This window comes from Heteronotia binoei, chromosome 13, assembly GCF_032191835.1.
Source record: "Heteronotia binoei isolate CCM8104 ecotype False Entrance Well chromosome 13, APGP_CSIRO_Hbin_v1, whole genome shotgun sequence".
Taxonomy (NCBI): Eukaryota; Metazoa; Chordata; class Lepidosauria; order Squamata; family Gekkonidae; genus Heteronotia; species Heteronotia binoei.
This window is the reverse complement of record NC_083235.1, coordinates 65,912,003-65,936,617: the sequence shown is the minus strand read 5'-3', so window position 1 is coordinate 65,936,617 and position 24,615 is coordinate 65,912,003. Positions and strand designations below refer to the sequence as shown.

Genomic DNA, 24,615 nt, shown 5'->3' with positions numbered 1-24,615 from the left:
GATTGTGAGCCCCTCTGAGACTCTTCGGAGTGGAGGGCGGGATATAAATCCAATATCATCATCATCTTCTTAATGTAGGCAATGTGATGATGTCACTTCTCAGTGATGTCATTATGTTGCCTTTCAGCAGGATTTCCCCCTGCAGGCCAGCGGCAGGGAAGCACACTACAAAAGCATGGATTGACTGGCAACTCAAATGCACAGAGAAAACATAGGGGAAAACAGGAGGAAGGAAATGCTGTCCAGTTTCTTTTAACCCTTAGCCTGCCTTGGTTTCTGTTCTGAACCGCCAGGTCAGTAAAAGAGATTAACTTATCCTGACTGCTTGAGTGCTATAAATTCTTGAAGCGACGACTTCTACACAATAGGGCCATGTACGTAAAATAAATTAAAATCACTTTATCATTAGGCCTGCATTTTAAAGATATTCAAACTTCGCTTCTGAAATGCCAGTCAGCTTTGAAAGGTTGCCATACTTTCACCACACTTGTTTCCAGTCCTCGGAAGTAAATTAAACACAGCGAGCTGCAAAACAAACTAAAGGTGCTCACTTGACAATTGCAAAGCTGGTATCATGAATCCAGAGCCACAAGCCAAACATGAGATGTGGTGGGCTAGTCCATATCTCGCCTCAGACACGTTCTTCCTGTTTGTGGGAAAGACAGGAAGTAACACTAGGCTGCCTTGTTAACACTGACAGTTCTAGTTTCAAGGGAGCAGCTGCTTTGCAACTACATTGTGGGTGGCAGCAATTAGTGCTTGTAAAGGCTCAGTGAAAATAAATAAAACCAAGGCATTAAAAAATAGGCAGACCTACCCTGGAATGAACAAAATAGCTTTTCTTAACAGAGAGATATCTAGCAGTAAAGCTGAACATCAGCATCACTGCAAAATTTAGACCATCCTTCCACTACCTAATAATTACTCATCCCTAAGAAGCAAAAGGAGAAATATTCCCTGAGTTCCACCAAAGTCAATGTTCTAATTCATTGATGCCCAATGTGATGTTCATGGATGCAGCGTAGCCATGAGAGCCAGTGTGATGTAGTTGTTAGATGGGGACCCGACGAAGAAAAGGGAGACTCAGAAGCTTGCTGAGTGTCCTTGGGCTAGTAGTCACTCTCCCTACTTCAAGGAGTGTTATAATTATGAGAATAAAATGGAGGAGACAAGAATGATGTAAACTGCTTTGGGTACCCACTGGGGAGAGGGCAGGGTATCAGGTAAATAAATGCCTCTTGCCAATGTACTTCCTAGTATCCACTCAATTTTTCTTCACAGCATGAATTCCCAAAAATAGACACAATCCTGACTTTCCTCTACTTCAATGGAGTAGGACAGGGTGTCAAACATGCGGACCAAGGGCCAGAGCAGGCCCCCCACTGTCATCTGCTTCATTCTCTCCTTTTTCCCTTTTGTGTCACAGCTTGCTTTGCCATGCTTGCTCAATCACACAGGAGCTGCAGAGCAAAGTCTCTATTTTCTCCACTGGCTGACCAGCACAAGAAACAATTTACATACAAAAGCTCACAATACCCAGCCATTTCATGTTTTCCTGAGTCTTAGGCTCAAAGCATTGACCATGAGATTTCTGTAATGCATCTCAATAAATCAAAAGTCGGTTTGCAACTCACAGACACACACCTGAATAGCATACTCAAGATTGCTACAGCACATAAATTGTCTCCAGATTTTGATGCAACAATTCAGCGCAAGAGGCGTCAGTTATCAGAAACCGTTAAATAAAATATTGCGCTAATCTTTTAAGCATATTTTATTTTAAGATTTTTTTTAAAATACTTAATCGTGCTTGTTGGTGTCCTTTATAATATTTATATCTCTGCTACCTGCCACAGCACACATGGCCCAGTCCAACAAAGTCTCATTTATGTCAGATCTGGCCCTCACAACAAATGAGTTTGACACCCCTGGAGCAGGAGGTGCTTCAGAAAACCCAAGGAAACATCACTTTTAGGTCTGCAGAGAGAAACACCTGCCCCCATCACAGAAGGATGCTTAGTGCAGGACTTTTTAACATTTTGTTGAGCCTCCCAGTGATTTGTGACCGAGCCCTGGGCCATTCAGGAACCATCTGCATTGATTGCCCCGTGACAGTCATTTTGTTGTGGCACCTGCTGGCTGTGTGGAGGGTAGGATGCTTTGGGGCAGCTATTCCTTTTGCTCCTCAGCTCAGGTTATTACACAGTGTGGAATCCTATATGGGGTTATTTGGCAGTATTACTTCTTAAAAGTATACACCATCTTTCCATTGCAAAAAAAAATTACAGCAAGGCTTACAGAAAAATAAGCATAATGTACTATTACAAGAAGACAATAAACTCATCTGGTCTTTCTCCTAGTCCTAAACATTTCAGGGAATTCTATCTCAGCCAGCCTACATGAGTTATCTCCTCTCTTTCTGTTTAGTATGGACCCTAGATTTGGTTCCTTTCTAGAGAAATGCATAACAAGCAAAATCCAACACACATATCCTTGCATTACAGCCACTGCCACAGTTAAGTAGCTTAGCAAGATCAGAGTGATTTCGTTGTAAACAAACTCTATACTTCTCTTGTTTATATGAATTTTGAATAATTACATCTGACCCATTACTTCCATGCATCTCATAGCCCTTAGATCTTGCTGTTAACAACTTTTTCTCCTCTTTGCAACCTCATACATTTGTGTCTGCTTAGCGAGAGCCCATCACATGCAAGCTGTCATCAGACTGCTTATCTTTGCTGCAACCACTTAGAATTATCGCCATGACTCAAGGGAGATGGCTCTCTCCCAACTCACGTTTAGAACATAAGAAAATAAGAAGAGCCCTGCTGGATCAGCCCAATGGTCCATCTAGTCCAGCAATCTGTCTCACACAGTGGCCAACCAGTTCCTTTGGTCAGAAAGTGCTGTTTAGCAGACCGCAACTCCCTCCAAGGCGTATATGGAGAAAGGCGGCCCCTCAAGTATGTTGGTCCCAGGCTGTGTAAGGCTTTGAATGTCAGTACCAAAACCTTGAAGCAGACCCAGTACTCAGCTTCTAGAGCCCTAGTCAAGTGATCTGGGGCAGGATCTGATTGGCCTTCCATCAACAGATAGAGCTGGGTGTCATCCACATATTGGTGACAACCCAGCCCAAAACCTTAAGCAATCTGGGCAAGGGGGCGGATATAGATGTTGAACATCATTGGCGAGAGGACAGCTCCTTGTGGTACACCACATTCAAGTGGGTGACGCATTGAGATCTGCTCGCCAAGAGCCACGCTTTGTTCCCGACCACGGAGAAAGGAGGAAAACCACTGTAAGGCAACCCCCTGAACTCCAATGTCAGCAAGGTGGTTGGCCATTAGATCATAATCGACCGTGTCAAATGCTGCTGAAAGATCTAACAGTAACACAGCGGCGCTGACCCACCTTAATCCAGATGCCTTCTGAGATCATCTGTGAGGACAACCAAAGCAGTTTCCGTCCTATGACCAGGGCAAAAACCAGACTAGAAAGGGTCCAGGATAGAAGTATCCTCAAGGAAAGCTTGAAACTGCTCCACCACCACTTTCTCAATTACATTACCCAGAAACGGAAGATTTGAAACTGGGCGGTATTTGGCCAGACCATAGGCTCCAAACATGTCTTCTTTAAACGCAGACATACCACTGCCTCTTTGAGCCTAACTGGGAACATCCCTGATGACACCAGGCTGGGGCCAGGGCCAAAAAAAGCCCTGGTCATAGTTGTGGCTAACCAGACATCCCTTGGGACAACCAGAAAGTGTTGATCACTAGAGCACAGTGTTCTATGGGATACAAATGGGGAGAGGTGGTCCCAAAGCTATGCAGGTCCCTGGCTGCATGGGGCTTTAAAGGTTAACACCAAAACCTTGAACTGGATCCAGTACTCTATTGTCAGCCAGTTCAGTTGGCATAGCACTGGCTGAATGCCAGCCCACACAGACATTGCTGTCAGCTCATGTGCCACCATATTCTTCACTAGTTTCCGGGTCAAGTTCAATGACAGCCCCACATAGAGGGAGTTACAATAATCCAGCCTGGAAGTGACCATTGCATGAATCACTGTAGCTAAGTCCCAGGAAGTGAGATAGGCAACCAGTTGCCTGACCAACCAGAGATGATAAAAAGACTGATCTGGCAACAGTGGTAATCTGGACCTCCATGGAAAGGGATGGATCCAGAATCACCCCAAGGCTCTTTGCCCTCAGTACTGTCACCAATGGTGTCTCATTGAAGGCTGGGAACTGAATTCCCAGTTCTGAATCCCCATGACCCAGGTACAGGAACTCCATCTTCGTCGGATAATGCGGTTATTGCTGCTTTTAAAATCCGATTTACATGGTTTTGTTCTATGGGTTCTTATTTATTGCTTTCATATGTAATTATTATGGTACTGGTTGCCCTGAATACCCTGTAGGAAAACGTCATATATTTAGTAAATAAAATCTTCCTCACCTTTGGCTTTAACTGGGCTGTGTGCAAAACCCCATGTTGAGGTGACACACTTTCTGGTTTCTGAGAATCTCACCGTTTGTTTTTTGCAAAGTTAGTTTCAGTGGAGCATTTAATCAGGAATATTTGAAAGGAACAAGCTAAAAGCAATCAAAAAACAACTTATTACCCTACATGTTGAAAGGAACAAGGGCAGACTTTGTAGCTGCCTGACACTGTAGCATAGAGAACCGCCAACTTATTCGGCCCTATTTTACCACATCCTCTCCTGTCTAGAGATACTATTCTGATAACTTGGCACTTGTGAAAAAACAAAGATTGTTAACAAGGTATAATATCACATGTCTAAAGATTAGGCTACAGCTAAGGATGCACACAAACCAGGAAAAATAATGTGGTTTGTGTTGGTAACTGAATCAACCCAAGATGATTTTTTTGTAAACTGGACTGATTCATGGCCTGCACAAATCCTTTCAACAGAGATCGCAGAAAGTCTGAAAAACAGCTGAGAGGCAGGGAGCAGCATGCTCCCCACTGCTCAACTGCTTCAGGCTATCTGGTACAGTACTTTTAAAGATTAAAGGGACTGCACAAGACAGCCTGAAACAGCTGCTCAACTGTTTTTGCAGCTTTTATGGGGAACAGAAAGCAGGGGTTTAAAGAGACTCAGAGTCCTTTTACATTCCTGTTTTCTGAGCCACCACTAACTGCTGTAAAAGTTCATGAAAGTTCAGGACAGTAGACCCATTACAAATTTCACATTGCAAACCAAGAACAGGGCAAAATTCACAATGCATTTTGCTTCATGACTCAGTTCATGCCCATCCCTAACTGCAGTATTTGTGTTTCCACGCAAGAACTATATTTGCAGTTTCTCATTTTATTTTGAGGATAGCTCTTAATGACCTTTGATATGCAGCAGTGTTATGTCTGTACTGAAGTATCTACTACTGGTTTTCCATGATGTTCTTAGTTCTGTTGTCACAACAAAGCATGGCTGTCCAAACTAGTCATGCTCCAAACAAAAGGAGTGTCAGCTCAGACAAAACTTCCTTTTTTAAAAAAGCGAGGAATCAACTACTGAAGAAGAGAGTTATCAGAGAGAACTCAAGAAAATGGTCTGGAATGAGTAAGAGGATAGATGCAACACCCTTCCACGCACAATCCTTTAAATATGAACTTCTACCAGAGGCGCCTTCTACTAGCCCAGTGGTTCCCAACCTTTTTGGCCCATGGCCGGCCTGCCCACCATGACCCCAAGGCTGGCAGGGTGGGGGCACTAAATCTGGCCTCCCGCCTGCGGTACCCCCTCCTTCCCGCACCCCCCCCCCCGTAGCGCATCCTCCTCCCTCCATTTGCACAAGTTTAAGGCTGGGGAAGGGGTGAAGTGCCTCCTTCCCAGCTCTTTAAAGGCTGACTTCCCCTCCCCGTCGATCAGCTGTTAGGTGGGGGAAACTGGCAGCAGCACCAGCGACCCACTGAAAAAAGCCGCCCTGCCCTTGCCTCCTCTCCACTTCCTTCCTAGGCATGGGAAAAAAGTGGGGAGGAGGCACTTCACTGCCGGCCTTAAAATTGTGTAAAGAGAGGGGGGAGGAGGAGGTGCCATGGAGGGGCAGGGCAACACTGCAGGGAGGGGGCAGCGGGGCTGTGTGGTCCAGTTGCTGACGCACCATGGACCAGTACTGGTCCGCAGATCGGTGGTTGGGAACCCCTGCACTAACCAACAGCTGACAAATCCCACCATGAAAACTGTTGCTGCTACTCTTACCCTAAGTCAAGATGACCAAAGGGTCCATTAACGTTCTTCAGTTAAAATCGAACACGGAGAACGATTAACAGAACTATACACAATCATGAGCAGAACCAGTGACAGCTCAGGACTGATAGCAAAGTCCAACTTCTAGTAAACCTCAAAAACACTATAGAATCATAAAGCTGGAAGGGACGTCCAGGATCTAGTCCAATCCCTTGCACAATGCAGGAAATTCACAAATAACTCCCCCTACACCCCTGCTCCATACCCAGAAGTTGGCAAAACGCCCCAAAACCTCCAGGAGCCCTGCCCCAACTGGTCTGCAGAAAATTGCTTCCTGGCCCAAACTTGGCAATTGGCATTCCCCTTGGCATGTAAGAAAGGGCCACAAGAACAAAGCATTGATGCAACCCTTCCTGCCCAAGTTCACAAAACCAGCATTACTGTCAGATGGCCATCTAGCCTTTGTTTAAAAGCCTCCGAAGGAGGAGAGTCCACCACCTCCCAAGGAAGCCTGTTCCACTGAGGAACCGCTCTAACCGTCAGGAAGTTCTTCCTAATGTTGAGTTGGAAACTCTTGATTTAATTTCAACCTGCTTGTTCTGGTCCAAACTTCCAAGGTAACTGAAAACAACTCCACACCATCCTCTATAATGACAGCCCTCCAAGTACATGAAAATGGTTATCAAATCATCTCCTATCCAAGCTAAACATACCCAGCTTCTTCAATCTTTCTTCACAGGACTTCATCTCCAGACCCTGCACCATCTTTGTTGCTCTCCTCTGGACATGTTCCAGCTTGTCTACATCCTTCTTAAATTGTGGGGCCCAAACTTAACACAATACTCTAGCTGAGGTCCAAACAGAGCAAAGTGATACCATCACTTCATGTGATCTGGACACAATACTTGTTGATACAGCCCCAAATCCCATTTGCCTATTTAAACATGAGTCAGCAGTGTGATGCGGTAGTTACTGTATGGTCCACTAAGACTCCAAGATCCTTTTCGCACATACTACTGCCAAGCAGTGTTCTCTCTAAGCTGAGTTAGTGTGAGCTAGCTCACAATTTTTTAGCCTCCAGTTCACACATTTTTGTCTCAGCTCAGGAAAAATGGCCCAAGAGCAAACTAGTTTATGCAGTAGCTCACAACTTTAATGCCAGTAGCTCAAAGTAGAATTTTTGCTCACAAGACTCCACAGCTTAGAGAGAACATTGCTGCCAAGACAAGTCAAGTCTCCCCATCTTATAAATTATGTCTAAATGCAGAGCTTTACATTTATCCCAGTTGAAATTTATTTTATTTGTTTTAGCCCAGTCTCCCCACCTGTCAAGATCATCCTGACTCTGTCTTCTACCATATTTGCTACCCCAGTTTAGTATCTGTGAATTAATAAGCATTCCCTCTATCCCTTCATCCAAATAATTTATAAAGATGACAGATCCCTGAGGCACTCCACTTGTCAACTCCTCTCCAATCAGTTACAAATCCACCTAACAGTAATAGGATCCAAACCTCATTTTACCACCCTCCCATCCTTTCCCCGATCACATCCAACACAGCTAGAACATACAGGCAGACTACACTTACCTCAGCTATAAAGCTTTCTATTCCTCTACAATGCTTTGGCATTAAATTGCAAGACACCTGCTAGCTACACCGGAAAGCTTTGGCCATGTCACGGCTGGGGCCGGGTCAGGCAAAGTCCAGAGGCAGTCCGAGGTCTGTAGCCAGTAAGCAGGAGGGTCCGAGGCGCCAAATCCGAATCACTGTAGAAGTATCGCAGGTCTGAGGTCCAGAAGCCGAGGTCAGGGAGTCCAGAAGTCCAAAGCCAAAGTCAGGGAGTCAGGAACCAAAGTCAAGCCGGAGTGGATGCTAGAATGTCAGGGAGATGACTAGTTGCTTCCACAAAGCCTCCTCCCAAAGCCCACAGCTATATAGCCCTCTGCTGGCTGTTGCCCGTTTGGGCTAATTGCTGGCTCAGGGAGGCAGCCAGGATCCTGTTACCTGTTACCACTTGCTCTTAGAAGGGCCAGAATCCTCTCAGAACTCAGGGCTCAGGGAGCGTCTTGCTTGTGAGCGTGCCGCCCTCCTCCGATCCCTGAGGTCCTGCCGGAGGCGGTCACGCACACGAGCCACCCGAGAGGGCGAGGCAGGGGGGCTGGGATCTTCTCCAGCAGGAGGCAGGGGCGCTGGTGCAGGTGGCAGGGGCACAGTTTCCTCATCAGACTCAACTTCCTCTGAAGGGTCCCCAGCACCCATGACAGGCCACATGTACAAACTTCCAACAGCACACTCACCTCCTGTCTTTTCTCCAATTCTCCCCTCTCTTAGCTGGAAACAATTCATTCTTTCTTATGTCGAGTATTTAGGACAAGAGCCCAGCCCTGTGTTTTCAAGTGAGTTCCCTCAATGGAAAAATGCCAGTCCAGAACTGTGATTCATACAAAGATGCAACAGGCAGTACCTTCTGAGGATCCCACAGCATCGCTATATTAGCAGCAATGAACTAATTTCATCGCTCAATGCATATATCTTTTGAAGCAGTCTGATCCTAACTTACTCAAATGTCCCACTGATTCAGTGAAATGCATATGACTACGACCTTTGAACCTGAATCCAAGTTGGTTTGGCAGTCGTCTAAAGGATCATCTCATAGAATTGTTTAAACAAAAAAAGTTTAATAAGTAACTTAAAGAGCAAAAACATAATCACATAAAACCAATGGATCCAATGATCCACTAGTGCACAGACTGAATTTTCCCCTTCCCCACAGAAGCCACTGGAAGCCCTGGAGAAGTTGATTCCCAGGATAATGGACCAGCATGGAGAAGTGACAAATGGAAGGCCAAACTGCTGATGGAAGAGGCAAAGATGCAGATTTTGGCTCCTTTCCCCATCTTCATTACATCCAGCAAAACTGTGTGGGTTTATACCATGATGCAGGTCCTGCATGCAGTCCTAGGAATCAACTGTTCCAGAGTTGGATATGGGTTCTCAGGAAGGAGAAGGGAAAGTGGGGAAGAGCAGAAACAGTCACAGCACCTTCTGCTGATTAATTATCTAAATATGCAAGAAGATTTTCCTTTACAAAGATGACAGCTACATCTTAAGAGGCTAAATGTCTAAAAAGTGGTGTTTAAAACTCCCCATAAAGGCAGCATCATAGCTTTAAAGAAACAATTGATCTCAGTACCTTTTTCTAGGCAACCACAACAATATTGCTAGCATACAAGCTTTGGTCTATATCAGTAAAAAGCAGGAGCCACTCCAGGGATGTTGTGGTCTGTGAGGGAGGACTCACTGGTGCCAGGCCCAGCAATAATTACTGGGCAACTTGATATCACATGATGGAATGATTCACCCAGGACCAATAGCTGGCTACTGTTCAACAGCAGCCACCCCATGAAAGACAGTGTGGTACAGAGGTTAAGAGCTTTCCTTTCCTTTCCCCCCATAAGAGCTCTATTGATCTTGAACAGTGGATAGCTTTTGTTAATCACTTATCACCCAACAGACAAAAGAAGTAATTTTCTTTTGCAACTGCTAGAGTTCTTTTTGGATCCCTGGCAGAAAGTAAAAAAGTAACTAAGTCATAGGAATATACATCCAAATAAACTTGCAAACACAATAACATATAACGCTTCCTGAGATTAGCGTACAAAGGACACTCCAGGAGGGTATGTTCTATCGTGTCAATCTTACCTAAGGGACAGGAAAAGATTTGTTCTCAATTGTGTTACGTTGCAGCTTTTCCTAGAGTCTTGTTCTAGGGACGGTATCAAAAGCCTCTTTCAGATCAAGCCTTGTCTTGTACCTTTTTGAATGTTGATTACATCTGTTAGTTCGCCATTCACTGTCACCCTTGCATTTTGTGAAGAATATATTGCTTCCGCTGCTCTCAAGAAGTTTTCACCACATTCCACGCCTTTCAGTTGCTGCAGCATAAAATGCCAACGAACATTATCGAAGGCCTTCTCAGCATCTAAACAAATTAAAGCCGTTTGTTTTTCTGGATAAGTCTCATAATATTCCAAGATATTACAAACTGTTCTGACATTATCTTTCAAATATCTTCTAGGAAGGAATCCTGCTTGATCATAATGTATTATAGACAGTAGAACTTTCTTCAAACGTTGTGCCAGTATTGTAGCAAAAATTTTATAATCCACATTTAAAGAGGGAAATTGGACAATAGTTTTTAATATCTTTCAAATCATTATTTTCTTTTGGAATCAGATATTGTAGCTTCTTGCCATGAAACTGGTATTTGGCCTTCCTCTTGGATCTTTTCAATAAGACACTTAAATGGTTAAAGACTCTTCATAAGCTTTGTAGAATTCTGCAGGTAATCCATCCGGACCCGGAGTTTTACCATTCTTTTGAGATTACATTGCATCTCCAAGTTCCCTTATTGTTATTGGCTCATTTAAAAATTTGTTGTTCTTCTGTAAATTTATTGAGATTATTTTGGTTGATATATTCTTCTAAATCTATTTTATGAACTTGCTTATCTTCATATAATTTTTTATAGAACTGTTCCACAATTTGACATATTTCTTGCTCTTGAGTTTTCTCTTTGTCGTTCTCATCTTTCAGTGTCGTAATTATTCTTTTGGCCTTTTCTTTTCTCATCCTATAAGCCAACCACCTTCCAGGCTTATTGGCATGTTCAAAAATTTTTTGTCTAGCATACCTCAATTTAATCTCCATCTCTTCCATCAGAATTAAATTCAATTTGTGTTGCATTTCTTTCACCTTTTTTTGAAATTCATGTTTTGTTGGCTGTTTTTTAAGATTCTTTTCAACTTCTCCAGCTTGTAACATTAAATTTTGAAAATTTTCAGTTCTTTTTTTTTCTTGATACTATATCTAATTGCAAGGCCCCCATAATAAGCTTTAGCGGTGTCCCAAACTACTTGCATCTTTACCTCTGGTGTTATATTCCGTTTAAAAAAGGATTCCATTTCCACCTTAGATTCTTTGAGAAAGTCTTTATCTTTCAAAATTGAAATATTTAGCCTCCATGATCTTCTCATTCGTGGACCTTTGAGCTTTATCATTACAGGGCTATGGTCTGAGATAACTCTTGTTTGAATTTCTGTGTCAACTAAGTCTTTAATCATACTTGCAGAAAGCCAACACATAACGATTCTTGACCAAGTTTGATGGCTAGAGGAATAGTAAGTAAAATCTTGTTCTCCATACATCAACCAGATCCATTTCTTCTGCTAATTTCCAAAAACTTGTTGGCAACTGAAGACCTTTACTTTTCATCTGTTTGTGCATTTTTTTGTCCATTGAAATCTCCTATTAGACAATATTCTACATATTCCAAATTTGATAATTTAAGACGCAAATCTTGAAAAAATTTCTCTTGATGGTCATTTGGGGCATAGATATTTGCCAATACATTTTTTTTACTATCCACTGTAATTTCCACTAATAGAATTCTTCCCTCTTCAGAAGCATACTGCAATTGTGGGTTAAATTTATCTTTATATTGCCACTCCCCTTTTCTTCTTATTCATGTCTGTTGCTGTAAATAAATTACCAAGTTCTTTATTTTTCAAAAAATGTTGATCTTTAGTTAAAATATGAGTTTCCTGTAGGCAAATTATGTCCATTTCCATTTTTGTCAAATATCTAAAAGTCTTCCTCCTTTTGGCAGGAGACTTAAGTCCATTCACAAAAAATGTGTATTATTCTGTCAGATGATACAGAACTAGACAATGGTCCAAGGTTGAACTACCCCTCCTAAACCTTAACTGTTCCTGACCCAGAATATCATCCTGTTCAAGCTAATCAGTTCAGGCATCTAGCAAATACAAAGATATAGTTTGCCCAAGCAAGACAATAAATTGATTGTACAATAGCAGCTTTGGTCCGAGTGTTGACCATTCCTGAAGATTGGAACTGTATGCATCCAAAATTCTGAGATGACCCCAAAACAGCAGAGCCAGAATCTCTGCCTGCCAGGATGGATTTGATCTGAACAATTCATTTGGGATAAGGTCTACTCCAGTGGCCTTGCCTGAGTGGAGATAGTCGATCAAGCCCACCTTGAGAAGGGGTCACCTCAGGCCAGTCAGGAATGAAGTGAACCCATACCATCACTAAGCTGGTTCTTAGTACCCAGCTTCACATTTTCTTTGAGATTCTCTAGCCTGTCAATGATGTTAATCTGTTCTACTTTTGGCAAGACACAAAAAGACTGCATTAGGTTGGAGTCTGCCCTATCCAATGGCTCGTCCTTTAATCATTTTGAAAATGTGAAAGTTTTTTAGGGTCACAGGCAGTTCCTTATTATTCATGCCTGAATTCCTAGTTGTTGGGATCAAGCTTGGACAGAAATCATTTTTTTACTAGGGAAAGATCAATACATATGAAATGCCTAGATGTGATTTTACTCCCCTTTGTTGAATATAGGAGATTTGCTGCAGGTTTCTTAAAGTAGGGTTTTCATGGGGAAAAGCGGTGTTGGAGCAGAATACCACAATAATCTTTTAGGGATAATTTCATGTGAAACAAACCACCACTGTTTGTTTATAATCAAAGCAAGAACACCAGAAGAATAGAATGTAAGTGTAAGTCGATTTTCTCCAATAGGGCCGGGAAAGACCTCAAACAATTTCAGATCAACAACTCTGGGAGAGCAATCAAGGAGATAAGCTAAATGCTCCTTAATGTGCCACAGTGAAAAAGAGGGGGAACCCAGTTACATCCATAACAAGCCCAACAAAACACTCTCTGCGTATAGCAAGGCAAAAAAGCTCATACCTTCAATAAAACGTCACTGGTCTTAAAAGTGCTTTGTGTCTCTCCCGATGGTGGGAACTGGGCAAAGGAAGCTCTGGCTCTTTCTTTCCTCCCCCAAGGCACAAGGAGGGGGAGAAACCTCAGTCACTACAAGAAAGATTGGCTTGGCTCAGTAGCTCTGTCATGCGATCGATTGAGCCTGGCAAACTTAATCAACACCGTAGAGCTATCGAGTCGAGCTCCTTCATTGGCTGACGTTCCTCCTCCCTCCCCCTCCCTTTGGGAAAGGCTGTTTTGCCGGCTGGCTTATCAGGGGAGAAACACAAAATGGCGACTGAAAAAAGGGGGCGAGGGAGAAGGAAGCGGACAACAGCCAATTGCTGGAGAGCCTGACTGGGGCCCTCTGGGGGCCAGATCCAGTCCGCAGGCTGTATGTTTGACACCCCTGTTTTAAACAATCCCACATATCGGACATCCCACATTGGCTACTGCAGTAGAATCTTAGCCCAAGGAGACCACCACCAGCCATGGCTTGTGCTTACTTTTCCCCCCAAGCTGTTTATACCAGTTCAGTCATCCATTTATAGCTCTATGAAAAGGTTAACTGCATGCTGCTCTTGCCCCCTGGTAGCTTACACTTGAATGTTAATGAATTATCTCTTGCCTCACCCAATAGGGTGGACTCCAGTTTCAGCAAAGCAAATACAGCAATTACTTCTTGGCACTGGAACCAATGGGTAAAGGGTAACTTTAAGCAGCTTGCGAGGCATTATCAAGGGCCAAAGGGTTACAGGTATTATTTACACACAACCATCATAGCAGTTATATAAACATCGTTAATGCAGTACTGGTAAAAATGTAGCACTTATGGGATATCAGTTAAGAACATTTTGGGGAGCTGAATTTAGAGCAGTAGTTTGGAATCCTCCTATATCTTCTCCCCCCACAACAGACACCCTGTGAGGTAGGTGGGACTGAGAGGGTTCTCACAGCAGCTGCCCTTTCACGGACAGCCTCTGCCAGAGCCAATGGCTAACCCAAGGCCATTCCAGCAGGTGCAAGTGGAGGAGTGGGGAATCAAACCCGGTTCTCCCAGATAAGAGTCTGCCCTTTCAAGGACAACCTCTGCCAGAGCTATGGCTGACCCAAGGCCATTCCAGCAGGTGCAAGTGGAGGAGTGGGGAATCAAACCCGGTTCTCCCAGATAAGAGTAACGCACTTAACCACTACATCAAACTGGCTCTCATAAAGTATAACACACACCATTTTCTGTTTACTTGCAATACAATACATCCGTTGCCCACGAAACTTGGTACACTTAGCACATGATTCTATATTAACACAGGGGGGTGGGAGAGAGGATCAGTCATTAACACAGTTTTGCCTGCACCTGCCATATAACTCAAAATCACAGTTTTGCATATACCTTGGATTCTGTATTTAGCGTCAAGAAATTAAGGAAAAGGGACAGAATTATGTTCTTTTCTCTCAACCAACTAGAGCTCAGGGCAGACCAACAATTTATGAGCTAAACAGCGAGGGGGCACATAACCCTTCCATCAGTCATCTGCTCAGCCCTGTAAATGCCCTATAGTGGTTTTAACCCCTAATTTTCCCTTGTCAGGCTCTGCAACCAAAAGGAAGCCTTCCTGGAATAAAATGCATTGAGAGGGCTTTTTATAAGGAGGGGTTAATCACCCACCCGCTACTTGTTCACGTCACCCTCACCCCATCTTTGCATTCACACAACTTCATCCCAGAATACATATCAATAGAGAAAACAGACAGCTCTTCCCTCACAGTCGTCCATCAAACTGACACAAATAGGATTTCTGAATAGGATTATGACAGAAGATAAGCCATTCATGTGTCTATACACCAAGCACGCATGCTTGTGACCTTGTTACATTTGTGGATGAGCTGCACTTCAGCCGCACATATGCTTTAAATAATCATAACCATGCGTTAAATGCTTCCAATCAAATTAGTTCTATTTCATAAGAGTTAGCTGCCACTTGCTTACCTGCTGTAAGTAAAATTCCACCGATTTACAGCAGGATCAGGCCCATAGCCACGGTGGAGTATTTGGGGCCCCACCAGAGCCCCATCACTGATAATGTACATTTCTCTACAGATACCTGCTTGCCAGCCTCCTGGTTTCAGAACAGTGGAGATTCAGCCCCAACCTCCACTGCAGAAAGAACATCACAAGAATGCTCACTTCCAAAGTCAGACTTCTCAGCAAGGGCCTGAGCAGCAAAACACTTCCCAGCAGGGTTTTTTTTTTTTCTTAGAAAAGGCCCAGCAGGAACTCATTTGCATATTAGGCCACACTCTCAGTGCCAAGCCAGATGGAAACATGTCCCTGTGCATTCCTGCTCAAAAAAAAAGCCCTGCTCCCCAGACTTCAACTGTGTCTGGGCTTAACTTCAGAAACTTCTTCCACTACATGGGCTGAGCCCTGGAACATACAAAATGCCCATTCTCTGGAACTCCTTTCCAAGGGAGGAACAGCCTGTGCTACAGCCAGTTTGGTGTAGTGGTTATGTGTGCGGACTCTTATCTGGGAGAACCGGGTTTGATTCCCCACTCCTCCACTTGCACCTGCTGGCATGGCCTTGGGTCAGCCATAGCTCTGGCAGAGGTTGTCCTTGAAAGGGCAGCTGCTGTGAGAGCCCTCTCCAGCCCCACCCACCTCACAGGGTGTCTGTTGTGGGGGAGGAAGGTAAAGGAGATTGTGAGCCGCTCTGAGACCCTGTCCTTGAAAGGGCAGCTGCTGTGAGAGCCCTCTCCAGCCCCACCCACCTCACAGGGTGTCTGTTGTGGGGGAGGAAGGTAAAGGAGATTGTGAGCCGCTCTGAGACTCTGTCCTTGAAAGGGCAGCTGCTGTGAGAGCCCTCTCAGCCCCACCCACCTCACAGGGTGTCTGTTGTGGGGGGAGAACCGGGTTTGATTCCCCACTCCTCCACTTGCACCTGCTGGCATGGCCTTGGGTCAGCCATAGCTCTGGCAGAGGTTGTCCTTGAAAGGGCAGCTGCTGTGAGAGCCCTCTCCAGCCCCACCCACCTCACAGGGTGCCTGTTGTGGGGGAGGAAGGTAAAGGAGATTGTGAGCCGCTCTGAGACTCTTCGGAGTGGAGGGCGGGATAGAAATCCAATATCTATCTACTTTCCCTACTGTTTTATTGTAAGTTTTAACCAGTGATTCTCACCCAATTGCTTCATTAGGTGCCTTGCATGTGGCAAAGTTGAGGGCTAAGTTTGTCACCCCTTTTACTTAAAAATACAGATTTGCTAAAATGTGTGAGCACAAGTCTCATGACTACTATTGGATACAAATGATCGTGTCACCTTCTCAGTAGAAAAATTCATTAAGTGCAATAATCAAATAAAAGAGAAATAATACTGAGCAAGGTCTTTTAAAATTAACTTTTGGTTCTAACTTCTGCTTAAGGCGACAGCCGTATGAACAGTACAAGATAAGACAGCTATCTTGCATGTATGGCATAACAGAGTTTTACGAGAGGACATGTGAGGATTTACAGTCAAGGGGAAATCCCATCACCACCTTCCTCCTCACTACCGCCTCATGCTTTCCCTCCATCTCCGGTTTACCAGCCTGCTATGACCTGCCCCTCATTCCAACTTGTCCTTATGCTTTTGCCACCTGGCTCACTTCGCAAACGGCTGCTTAGCCTTCCCACCTCAATGCAGCAGAGGAGGTGGCAACCAGGACAAAGACAAGAAACAGCTGGGACAATCTTACCTACTTCACCTACTCTTGCCTATGTTTTCATCTATTGCCACCCAAATCCCTCCCCCCCCCCCCCAAGGGACATCTGCACAAGCAGACATTTCCTATCCTGGTGGGCAGGGGTCGTTTTGTAGGAAAAAGGTGGTGGAGCTCATCCAGGGATTGTTACGCAGCTGCACCTACTATTCCAAGGGTCCCCAACCTCCAGGCTGTGGACCGGGACCGGTCCAGGGCCTGTTAGCAACCGGGCCATGAGTTGTATAATTATTTCATTATATATCACAATGTAATAGAGATTAAGTGCACAATTGTATCATCCTGAAACCATCACCCCCCCCAGTCTGTGGAAAAATTGCATTCCACAAAACCGGTCCCTGGTGCCAAAAAGGTTGGGGACTGCTGTACTATTCAATGGACAAGATGGGGAGGTGGAACTGTCAAAAAGGTCCAGGAGTTGCGCTCCTGCGAACTCCCAATGAATCCTGTGAGCTCCTTCTGGCGGGACTGTGTATCAAAATTAGTTTCTTTTTAAAAAAACTACTAAGATTTTTTTTTTTTGCAACCTTGGAAAACCCCTTGGGCTTACAGAACCCTCCACTGCAGCCCTGGCAGGCACACTTATTTATAGATGTTTTGTATATATTCAGTATTATATAAGGGGATGTTTTAGTGCTGTGATCCCTGCATGGCACCAAGGGGTGCCATGGTACCCAATAATATGCAGTCACTTACTTCTTGAATCTAGGAAGAAAATCTAGAGGGTCCTGAAAATACAGAAAACTGAGGGAGCTTCAGGTTACACCCTACTACAGGGCAACCAGAAAAGTACTGAGCTCATCCTGAGTAGATGTGTTACAACTCTGTGTCCTTGATTAGGCTATAGACAACGTTCTTATGCCCTTGGCCTTGCATTGGTCATACAGAGAGCAAACCCTTTCCTTTGTTTGAAAATTGACATCAAACAACATCTCAATCCAAAAGCAAAAAGCTGCTCCCAGCTTCCCTGTATATCCTTGTAGCAGGAGATGCTTCGAGAGGCTAGGAGGTATCTCCTTTGCATCTGGGAAGAACACCCATTCAGAAATAGATGCCTCAGTTGTGAGTCAACACTTGGCTTGGAGCCTCCCAGTCTTTTTGTGACTGGACACGCCCAATAGCAGGCATTCATTTTCTGGCAGTACCCTCTCAACGTTCCCAAACTGCCTGCAGACCCAATGAGCTCAGGGGTGCCATTTTATTTTGTAAACTAGTTTGCAAGGACTAGAACATAGTAAAAAGGCAGCAGATAAAAGCATACTTTTGCATGAAAATTGTGCTTTCCTTAATTCTACAACAGATGGCAGAGCACATGCACATGTCAGAATCCTAGTACCTCTTTTTAGACATTAAAACACCATGAAAGTCTTCATGCGCATTTAAAGAAAAGTGGGCTATAGAGTCATGTAGGATTATAATCCAAAGTGCAAAGGGAAAAGTCAAGCATCAAAGAAGAAACAAGGGATAAATAACTCTGAGAACTCAACAGAGATCCTCTCTTTCTAGACCTGTATAAACTCTTACTAGAGCTCATAACGTTCGGTTCACTAACACAACCAAATAATTTTGTTCTCACTGATTTGATGTTTTTGTCAATTCTTACCATTAAAACCCTAAACAGCTTGGGGCCAGGGTACATGAAGGGGCACCTCCTCCCATGTTGGCCAGCTGAGATATTCCTTATAAACCCTGCCCTGCATGTCCCCATTTTTGGTAGTGAAGCAAGCAGCAATTAGAGACAGGGCTTTTCCAGTGGTGGTACCTTTCCTGTGGAATGCCTGTTGGCTGAAGGCCCACAGTGCTCTATCAAGAGCCAGGCCAAACTTCCTCTGTTTACCCCCAGGCTTTTAACTAAGGCCTGCTCTTTTAAACATCATCCTAGAGTCTGTTTTTAGGCTACGACATGTTTAAAACCAGTTTTAAGCTGCTTCGTGTTTTATGTTGCTTTATGCTCTGTTGTTTTTGAATGGTGGGTTTTAATAACTCAATGCTATTTTATTTCATAAGTCATCTTGACAGATATCCTAAAGAGGTAGCTTAGGAATTTCCTAAGTAATGCACTGTTTCAGATTTTACAGAACTTTTTAGAGCCATTAAGGAAGCTAGCATTGACATGTATAACTTGACTGAGTTTACTTTCCTTGTCTTTTTATTCAGTCCTATACTGAAGGCTTGTATCATACTATTGCCATTTTATAGTTCAATGATATACAAAATCTACACACACACACACACCAACAAAAACCCCTTAAGATGCCAGAACGATCAAATTCCTTTTTCAGAGCTTGTGAAGGTGGGGGGGAGGATAGAAGGAACTGGATGGCTAGATAAAATTAAAGATGGGGCACTATCTAAATTTCTCTAGGAAGATTTTGCAAAAGAAAGTTTTTGTTACATCTATATTTAGCCTAAATAGTAGGAACATTTTGCTTTGGCTGTTTTGGCACATACCACGCTTGCAAAAGTTCCACAAATGATTGCCTTCCTTTAGGCCCAGATCCCCTGTGCAAGCACCAGTCGTTTCCAACTCTGGGGTGACGTTGCTTTCACAACGTTCTCACGGCAGACTTTTTACGGGGTGGTTTGCCATTGCCTTCCCCAGTTATCTACACTTTCCCCCCAGCAAGCTGGGTACTCGTTTTACCGACCTCAGAAGGATGAGTCAACCTTGGGCCGGCTACCTGAACCCAGCTTCTGCCGAAATCGAACTCAAGTCGTGAGCAGAGAGTTCAGACCACAGTACTGCTGCTTTGCCACTCTGCGCCACGGGGCTCTTTCAGGCCCAGGTAGGTACCACCAAAAAGCAATTCATGCCAGGAAGCACCAAACAACTGAAAGGTTCTTTCCGCTTGGGCGATCTAACGCTGGAACAGAACAAGGTGAAACCGAACACCAAAGCGGTTCGGCCTTTTAAAGAACACCCTGATCCTTACCTTCCAGTTTGCTCCTGCCCCCACTTGGGATACCAGAATCGGACTAGAGCTTGCTGCCTTCGGGGTGGAGCCCCCAAAGAGCCCCTCCCAGCCTCCCCCCAGCCATCTATTTTGCTCTCCCTCCCAGGAGCTGAGACTCTGCAGCACTAGCCGCTCATGTGGGTGCCAGCGGGACTTGCATTCAGCTCACACATAGCGGAAGCAACCCGCTTTTCAAGAAGAGGTCACGTTTCATAATGACAGAGGGGAGGAGAGAGAGAGAGAGAAAGCAGAGTCGGATTATTTGGCAGCACCAGAAAGAGAAGGGGGGGGGGGGAGAGACACTTTGAAGGATTCGCTCCAGGAAAAGCCGCGGAACACTGCAGGATTAAGGGGTGGGAAGAGCTGTCCTAATTAAGATCTACTTCCTTCTCGATGTGGAGTTAGATCCGCCCGCATCAGGCACATTGCATGAATTCCCGCAGGGTTACTCCCTCGAGCCCCGACCCCAGAGCGATCATGGGCCATTCATATTTCTCTCCCCCCCGGGTCCTCGCGGATTAGGATCCCCTTCCCGTCCAAATCCAGATTTTACAACTACAGGAGCAGCGCTTGCAGCCCGCTTGAGCGGCAGGTGGCCCCGTCCGCGCGGCTGGCCAAAAAATGCGTCCGGGGTAACTTCTTCACCGACCCCAAAGCGCCGGGGAGCTGCCGCCTTTCCCCTTTTCATTGCAGCGGCCGAGTCTCCTCCAAGGACCGGCCCGCAAACCTAAGGACGCCTTTTCCTGAGAGTAAGCCCCGCTGAATCAAACCGGACTTTCCTGCGAGGAGGCCTGCAAGAGGTCGCGCTCTTTGGAGCCGTCCTCGAAGCTTTCTGGCTTCCGCCCAAGCAGCTCCCTGCGGTGCACGCCTCCCGCCCCTCTCTCTCCCCCGGGAGCGACCTCGATTTTTACCCGCTGGCCAGCGTGGTCTGGTTCCTTCTCCGCTTCCCGCGGCGAGGCAGCCTCGGGCGGCTGGGGGTCGCCTCCGCCGCGCCCCTCCGCCTTGCCGGCGGGCAGCGCGTGCACCAGCTCCTCGCTGCACTCCAGGCCCAGCTTCTGCAGCCGCTCGTCGGTCGCGGCGTCCACCACCAGCAAGCGCACCGAGCCCGGCGAGTTCCGGATGCGAGTGACCACTTGCTGGTGGCTCTCCTTCTCCACGTTCTCGCCGTTCACCTCCACCAGGCGGTCGCCGGCCCGCAGCCCGGACTTCTCGGCCGGAGAATCCGGCTCGACCAAGCGGATGAACTGGCCCACTTTGCCCTTTTCCCCGTGCAGGTGGAAGCCGTAGCCGTTGGGCCCTTTCTCCGGGCAGCACAGCCGCGGCAAGTCCTGGGACTCGCTCCCCACCCCGTTGGTCATGGTCCTCCTCGGAGCCGGTCAAAAAGTTGCAAGCGGCCGGCAGGAGCCGAAGGCGAGCCCGGGCAGGAGCCGAGGCCGGCCGCCGCGCTTCGCAGCTGCAGGTGCTCCTTCCCGAGCAGGGCCCGCGCTGACCCGCCGGCCGCAGGACGCCGCTTGCAAATCGACCGAGCTGCCGCCGCTCCGCCTCCCGCTGCTTTTCTCGGGATCTGAGCGTTCCAGAAGCTGTCAACGACACCTTATCAAGGGGGCGGGCGTCGTTCCCGGAGGGCCTCGGTAGACCAATTGGGCAAAGGGAGGTTGAGCCGAGGGAGGAGTAAAGAGAGGCACTCAACGTGCTCCTCAAAGGCAAGGGTTGACTGGGGGGGGGGGATACAGGAATAATAAAGTGGCTGGCTCCTCCTCCTCCTCCTCTATTGGTTGTCTTGCCTTGCGCCTACGCGCGAAAAAAGTTTCCTGTCTCTCTCCTGCCTGGAAGCCGAAAGGTTGGGAAGTATTAAAAGCGAAACCTACCTCTGTGAAGTGGAACTTCAGATGCTCCGTTCTAGCTCGTATCCCTCTCTGCCTTTCCCTTCGTTCCCCGCGGTTCTTCCTTTTCACAACGTTTTATTAGTTTGGGGAAAAGGCAGGGATGGGGGAAAGGGAAAATAAAAAGCGCGATGCAGTCCGGCATTATTTTGCATTAGGAATGCTTTCGAAAAGCTTAATTCTACAATAATTTCTTTAGATAGATTGTCCCTTATTATTTTGTCTCAACTGCACAGGCTCCATTTTCAAATTGTTTAGTATACACCTTTTGTTAAAATTATCTAGTAACGTTGACAATTCCAGTAAAGATAAATTTGATAATATAAAATACAGGGGGAGGGGGGGGAGAAGAAAAAATAAGTTCACATCAGAGAATCTTAAGAGTCTTGGTTATCTAACCAGGCATAGCATTTCATTCGATATTTTCTTGCTGCTTCTTTAGATTTCCCAGCCAACAGCTGGGATAAGAAGTCCAACTCTGCTGTTTCCAGAACTTTTCCCACTAGATCCATTTTCGTGGGAATTTCCTGAGATTTCCATCTCTGCGCCAAAAAGATCCTAGCTGCTGTATTAAAGTGCACCAACAAGTGTCTCATCTCTTTGGAATAGTCCTCAGGGAATATATTCAATAAAAATAGTTCTGGTTTGAAATGAATCTGTGTCTTCATGATTTTCTATAAGAACATAAGAGAAGCCATGTTGGATCAGGCCAATGGCCCATCCAGTCCAACACTCTGTGTCACACAGTGGCAAAAAAAATTATATATACACACACACTGTGGCTAATAGCCACTGATGGACCTGTGCTCCATATTTTTATCTATAAGAACATATAGCATTCTGTAGCATTTCAAGCACCATTTTCCAATAGTCTTTCACAATCTCACATGTCCACCACATATGGTAAAGGGAACCAATCTGTTTAGTACATTTCCAACACTTGAACATATTAGTATAAATCTTACACAGTTTCTGTGGCATCAGATACCATCTATAAAACATCTTATATAGATTTTCTTTGAAGGTTACTGACCTAGTTAATTTAACATTAAGTTTCCACAATCTCTCCCAGTCTTCTAATGCAATATTGTGGCCAAAGTTTTTTGCCCATTGAACCATACAGTCCTTTACAACTTCATCTTGTGTCTTCATTTGCAGTAGATATGCATATAATTTGGAGATTAACTTTTCTTGTGGACCAAACCAAATTTTATCAAATACATATTGCTCTGCATTAAAAACCTGTCACCTTGTCTTTGGCATATCTCGATTCAACTTGCATTCTCAACCACCAATTCATTTTGATATCCACATGTTCCAATTCTTCTTTGGTCTTCAGTAGATTGTCTTTTCCCAACAAGTCGTCATACCTATAATTCTGTTTTAGTTTCAGAAGGTTTGGATGAGTAAATGCTTCTACTGGAGAAACCCATCTTGAAATTTTTTGATAGATTCTCGTCTATAACCATGACCACATATGATATAAAGATTTTCAAAACCAATGGTTCTTAAAATAGGAGTGGCCTTCAAGTCTTTGATACCACAAATATGCATGCCATCCTATAATCAAATCATGTCCTTCTAATAGCAGTTGTCTCTTGTCATTCAGAAGCATCCAGTCTCTTACCCATAAAAGTGCAGATGCTTTATAATATAACTGCCAATCTGGCAGGCTCTTAATTTAGAATCCTGCAATGTCTTTAGTTTGATTCTAGGTTTTTTGCCTTGCCAAACATATTTGACAACCATCCTTTTCAGTTCTTGAAAAAATCCACTATTTAAAAATATTGGAATAGTTTGAAACAGGAATAATAACCTTGGTAGAATATTCATCTTTATTAGAGCTATTCTTCCCATTAAAGATCAGTTTAAATCGTGCCGTTTTTCCAAGTCTTTTTAAATTTCTTTGAGTAGTTTATCATAGTTATCTGCTTTTAGATTGCTGCATCTATTTGAAATAACAACGCCTAAATATTTAGGGGGTTTTTCATACAAAAATTCTGATTTCTGCTGGAAGGATTGAATTTGTTCCATCGTCATATTCTTTGTCAAAAATTTTGTTTCATAATAATTAATCTTTAATCCTGCATAATGGCCAAATTGCTTGATCTTGTTTATAAGACAGTCAATCGAGTCCATCGGTTGTTCTAATATAAAGACTAAACCATCAGCAAAGGCTCTGAGTTTATATTGTTCACCTTTTATCACAGCTCCCTTTATATTTGGATCTTCTCTTATTTGGTTTTTCAACATCTCTAAAGATAAGATGAAAAGTAGAGGTGACAATGGACAGCCTTGTCTTGTACCTTTTTGAATTTTAATAACATCTGTTAGTTCGCCATTCACTGTCACCCTTGCATTTTGTGAAGAATATATTGCTTCTACTACTCTCAAAAAATTTCCACCACACGCCATGCCTTTCAATTGTTGTAACATAAAGTACCAACGGACATTATCAAAGGCTTTCTCAGCATTTAGACAAATGAAGGCCTCCCCGCGATTCTGACATTGAGAAGGCACAAATTTGCTTGTTAACAAGAAAATCTGTATGCCAGAAAAATCGTATTTGGGCACATAGCCAAAAGATTTTAAAATGTAGATTTCTTCTTACTATTTTAAAAGAGTTTAAAGGGGACAATAACCACAGCCCCGTTAGCCAGGGCTGCTTACAGTCAGGGCCATAGCCAGGATTTTATGCTTGGTGGGGCCCTCAACAGCATTTGTTGTTTTGGGGGACTGGGGGGGGCACCTGGTTTGGTGGCTTGGGCTCTCAGCACTGTATGCTGCCTTGAGTTCCACAAGCCAACACCCCTCCCCCCACTTTGCAAAAAGACCAGAAGCATTGCTACTAGTTCAGAGTGGTGGTGAGCAAAGGGCCCTGCGATGGAGGGGCCCTGCAGTTGGAAGGGGGGTTCGAAAGGGTGGGCCTGGGTCCCACTGTAGGTACGGGCCTGCTTACAGACACGACAGGTATCCAAAGATGCTCCCTCTGAATGTTTAAATAAATAAAAAAAG

The 24,615-nt window shown here is 44.7% G+C and overlaps 1 protein-coding gene across 1 annotated transcript in view; it reads right to left on the bottom strand.

The window, feature by feature from the left end:
* The window catches only part of NHERF1 (NHERF family PDZ scaffold protein 1), an 83,039-nt gene extending 61,946 nt beyond the window's left edge, over nt 1-21,093 (bottom strand). The window contains exon 1 of the mRNA XM_060252329.1: nt 20,629-21,093. Within this exon, the coding sequence (XP_060108312.1) occupies nt 20,629-21,075 (447 nt within the window). The 5' untranslated portion in view covers nt 21,076-21,093. The remainder of the gene's footprint in view (nt 1-20,628) is intronic.
* Nucleotides 21,094-24,615: the final 3,522 nt, after the last annotated feature.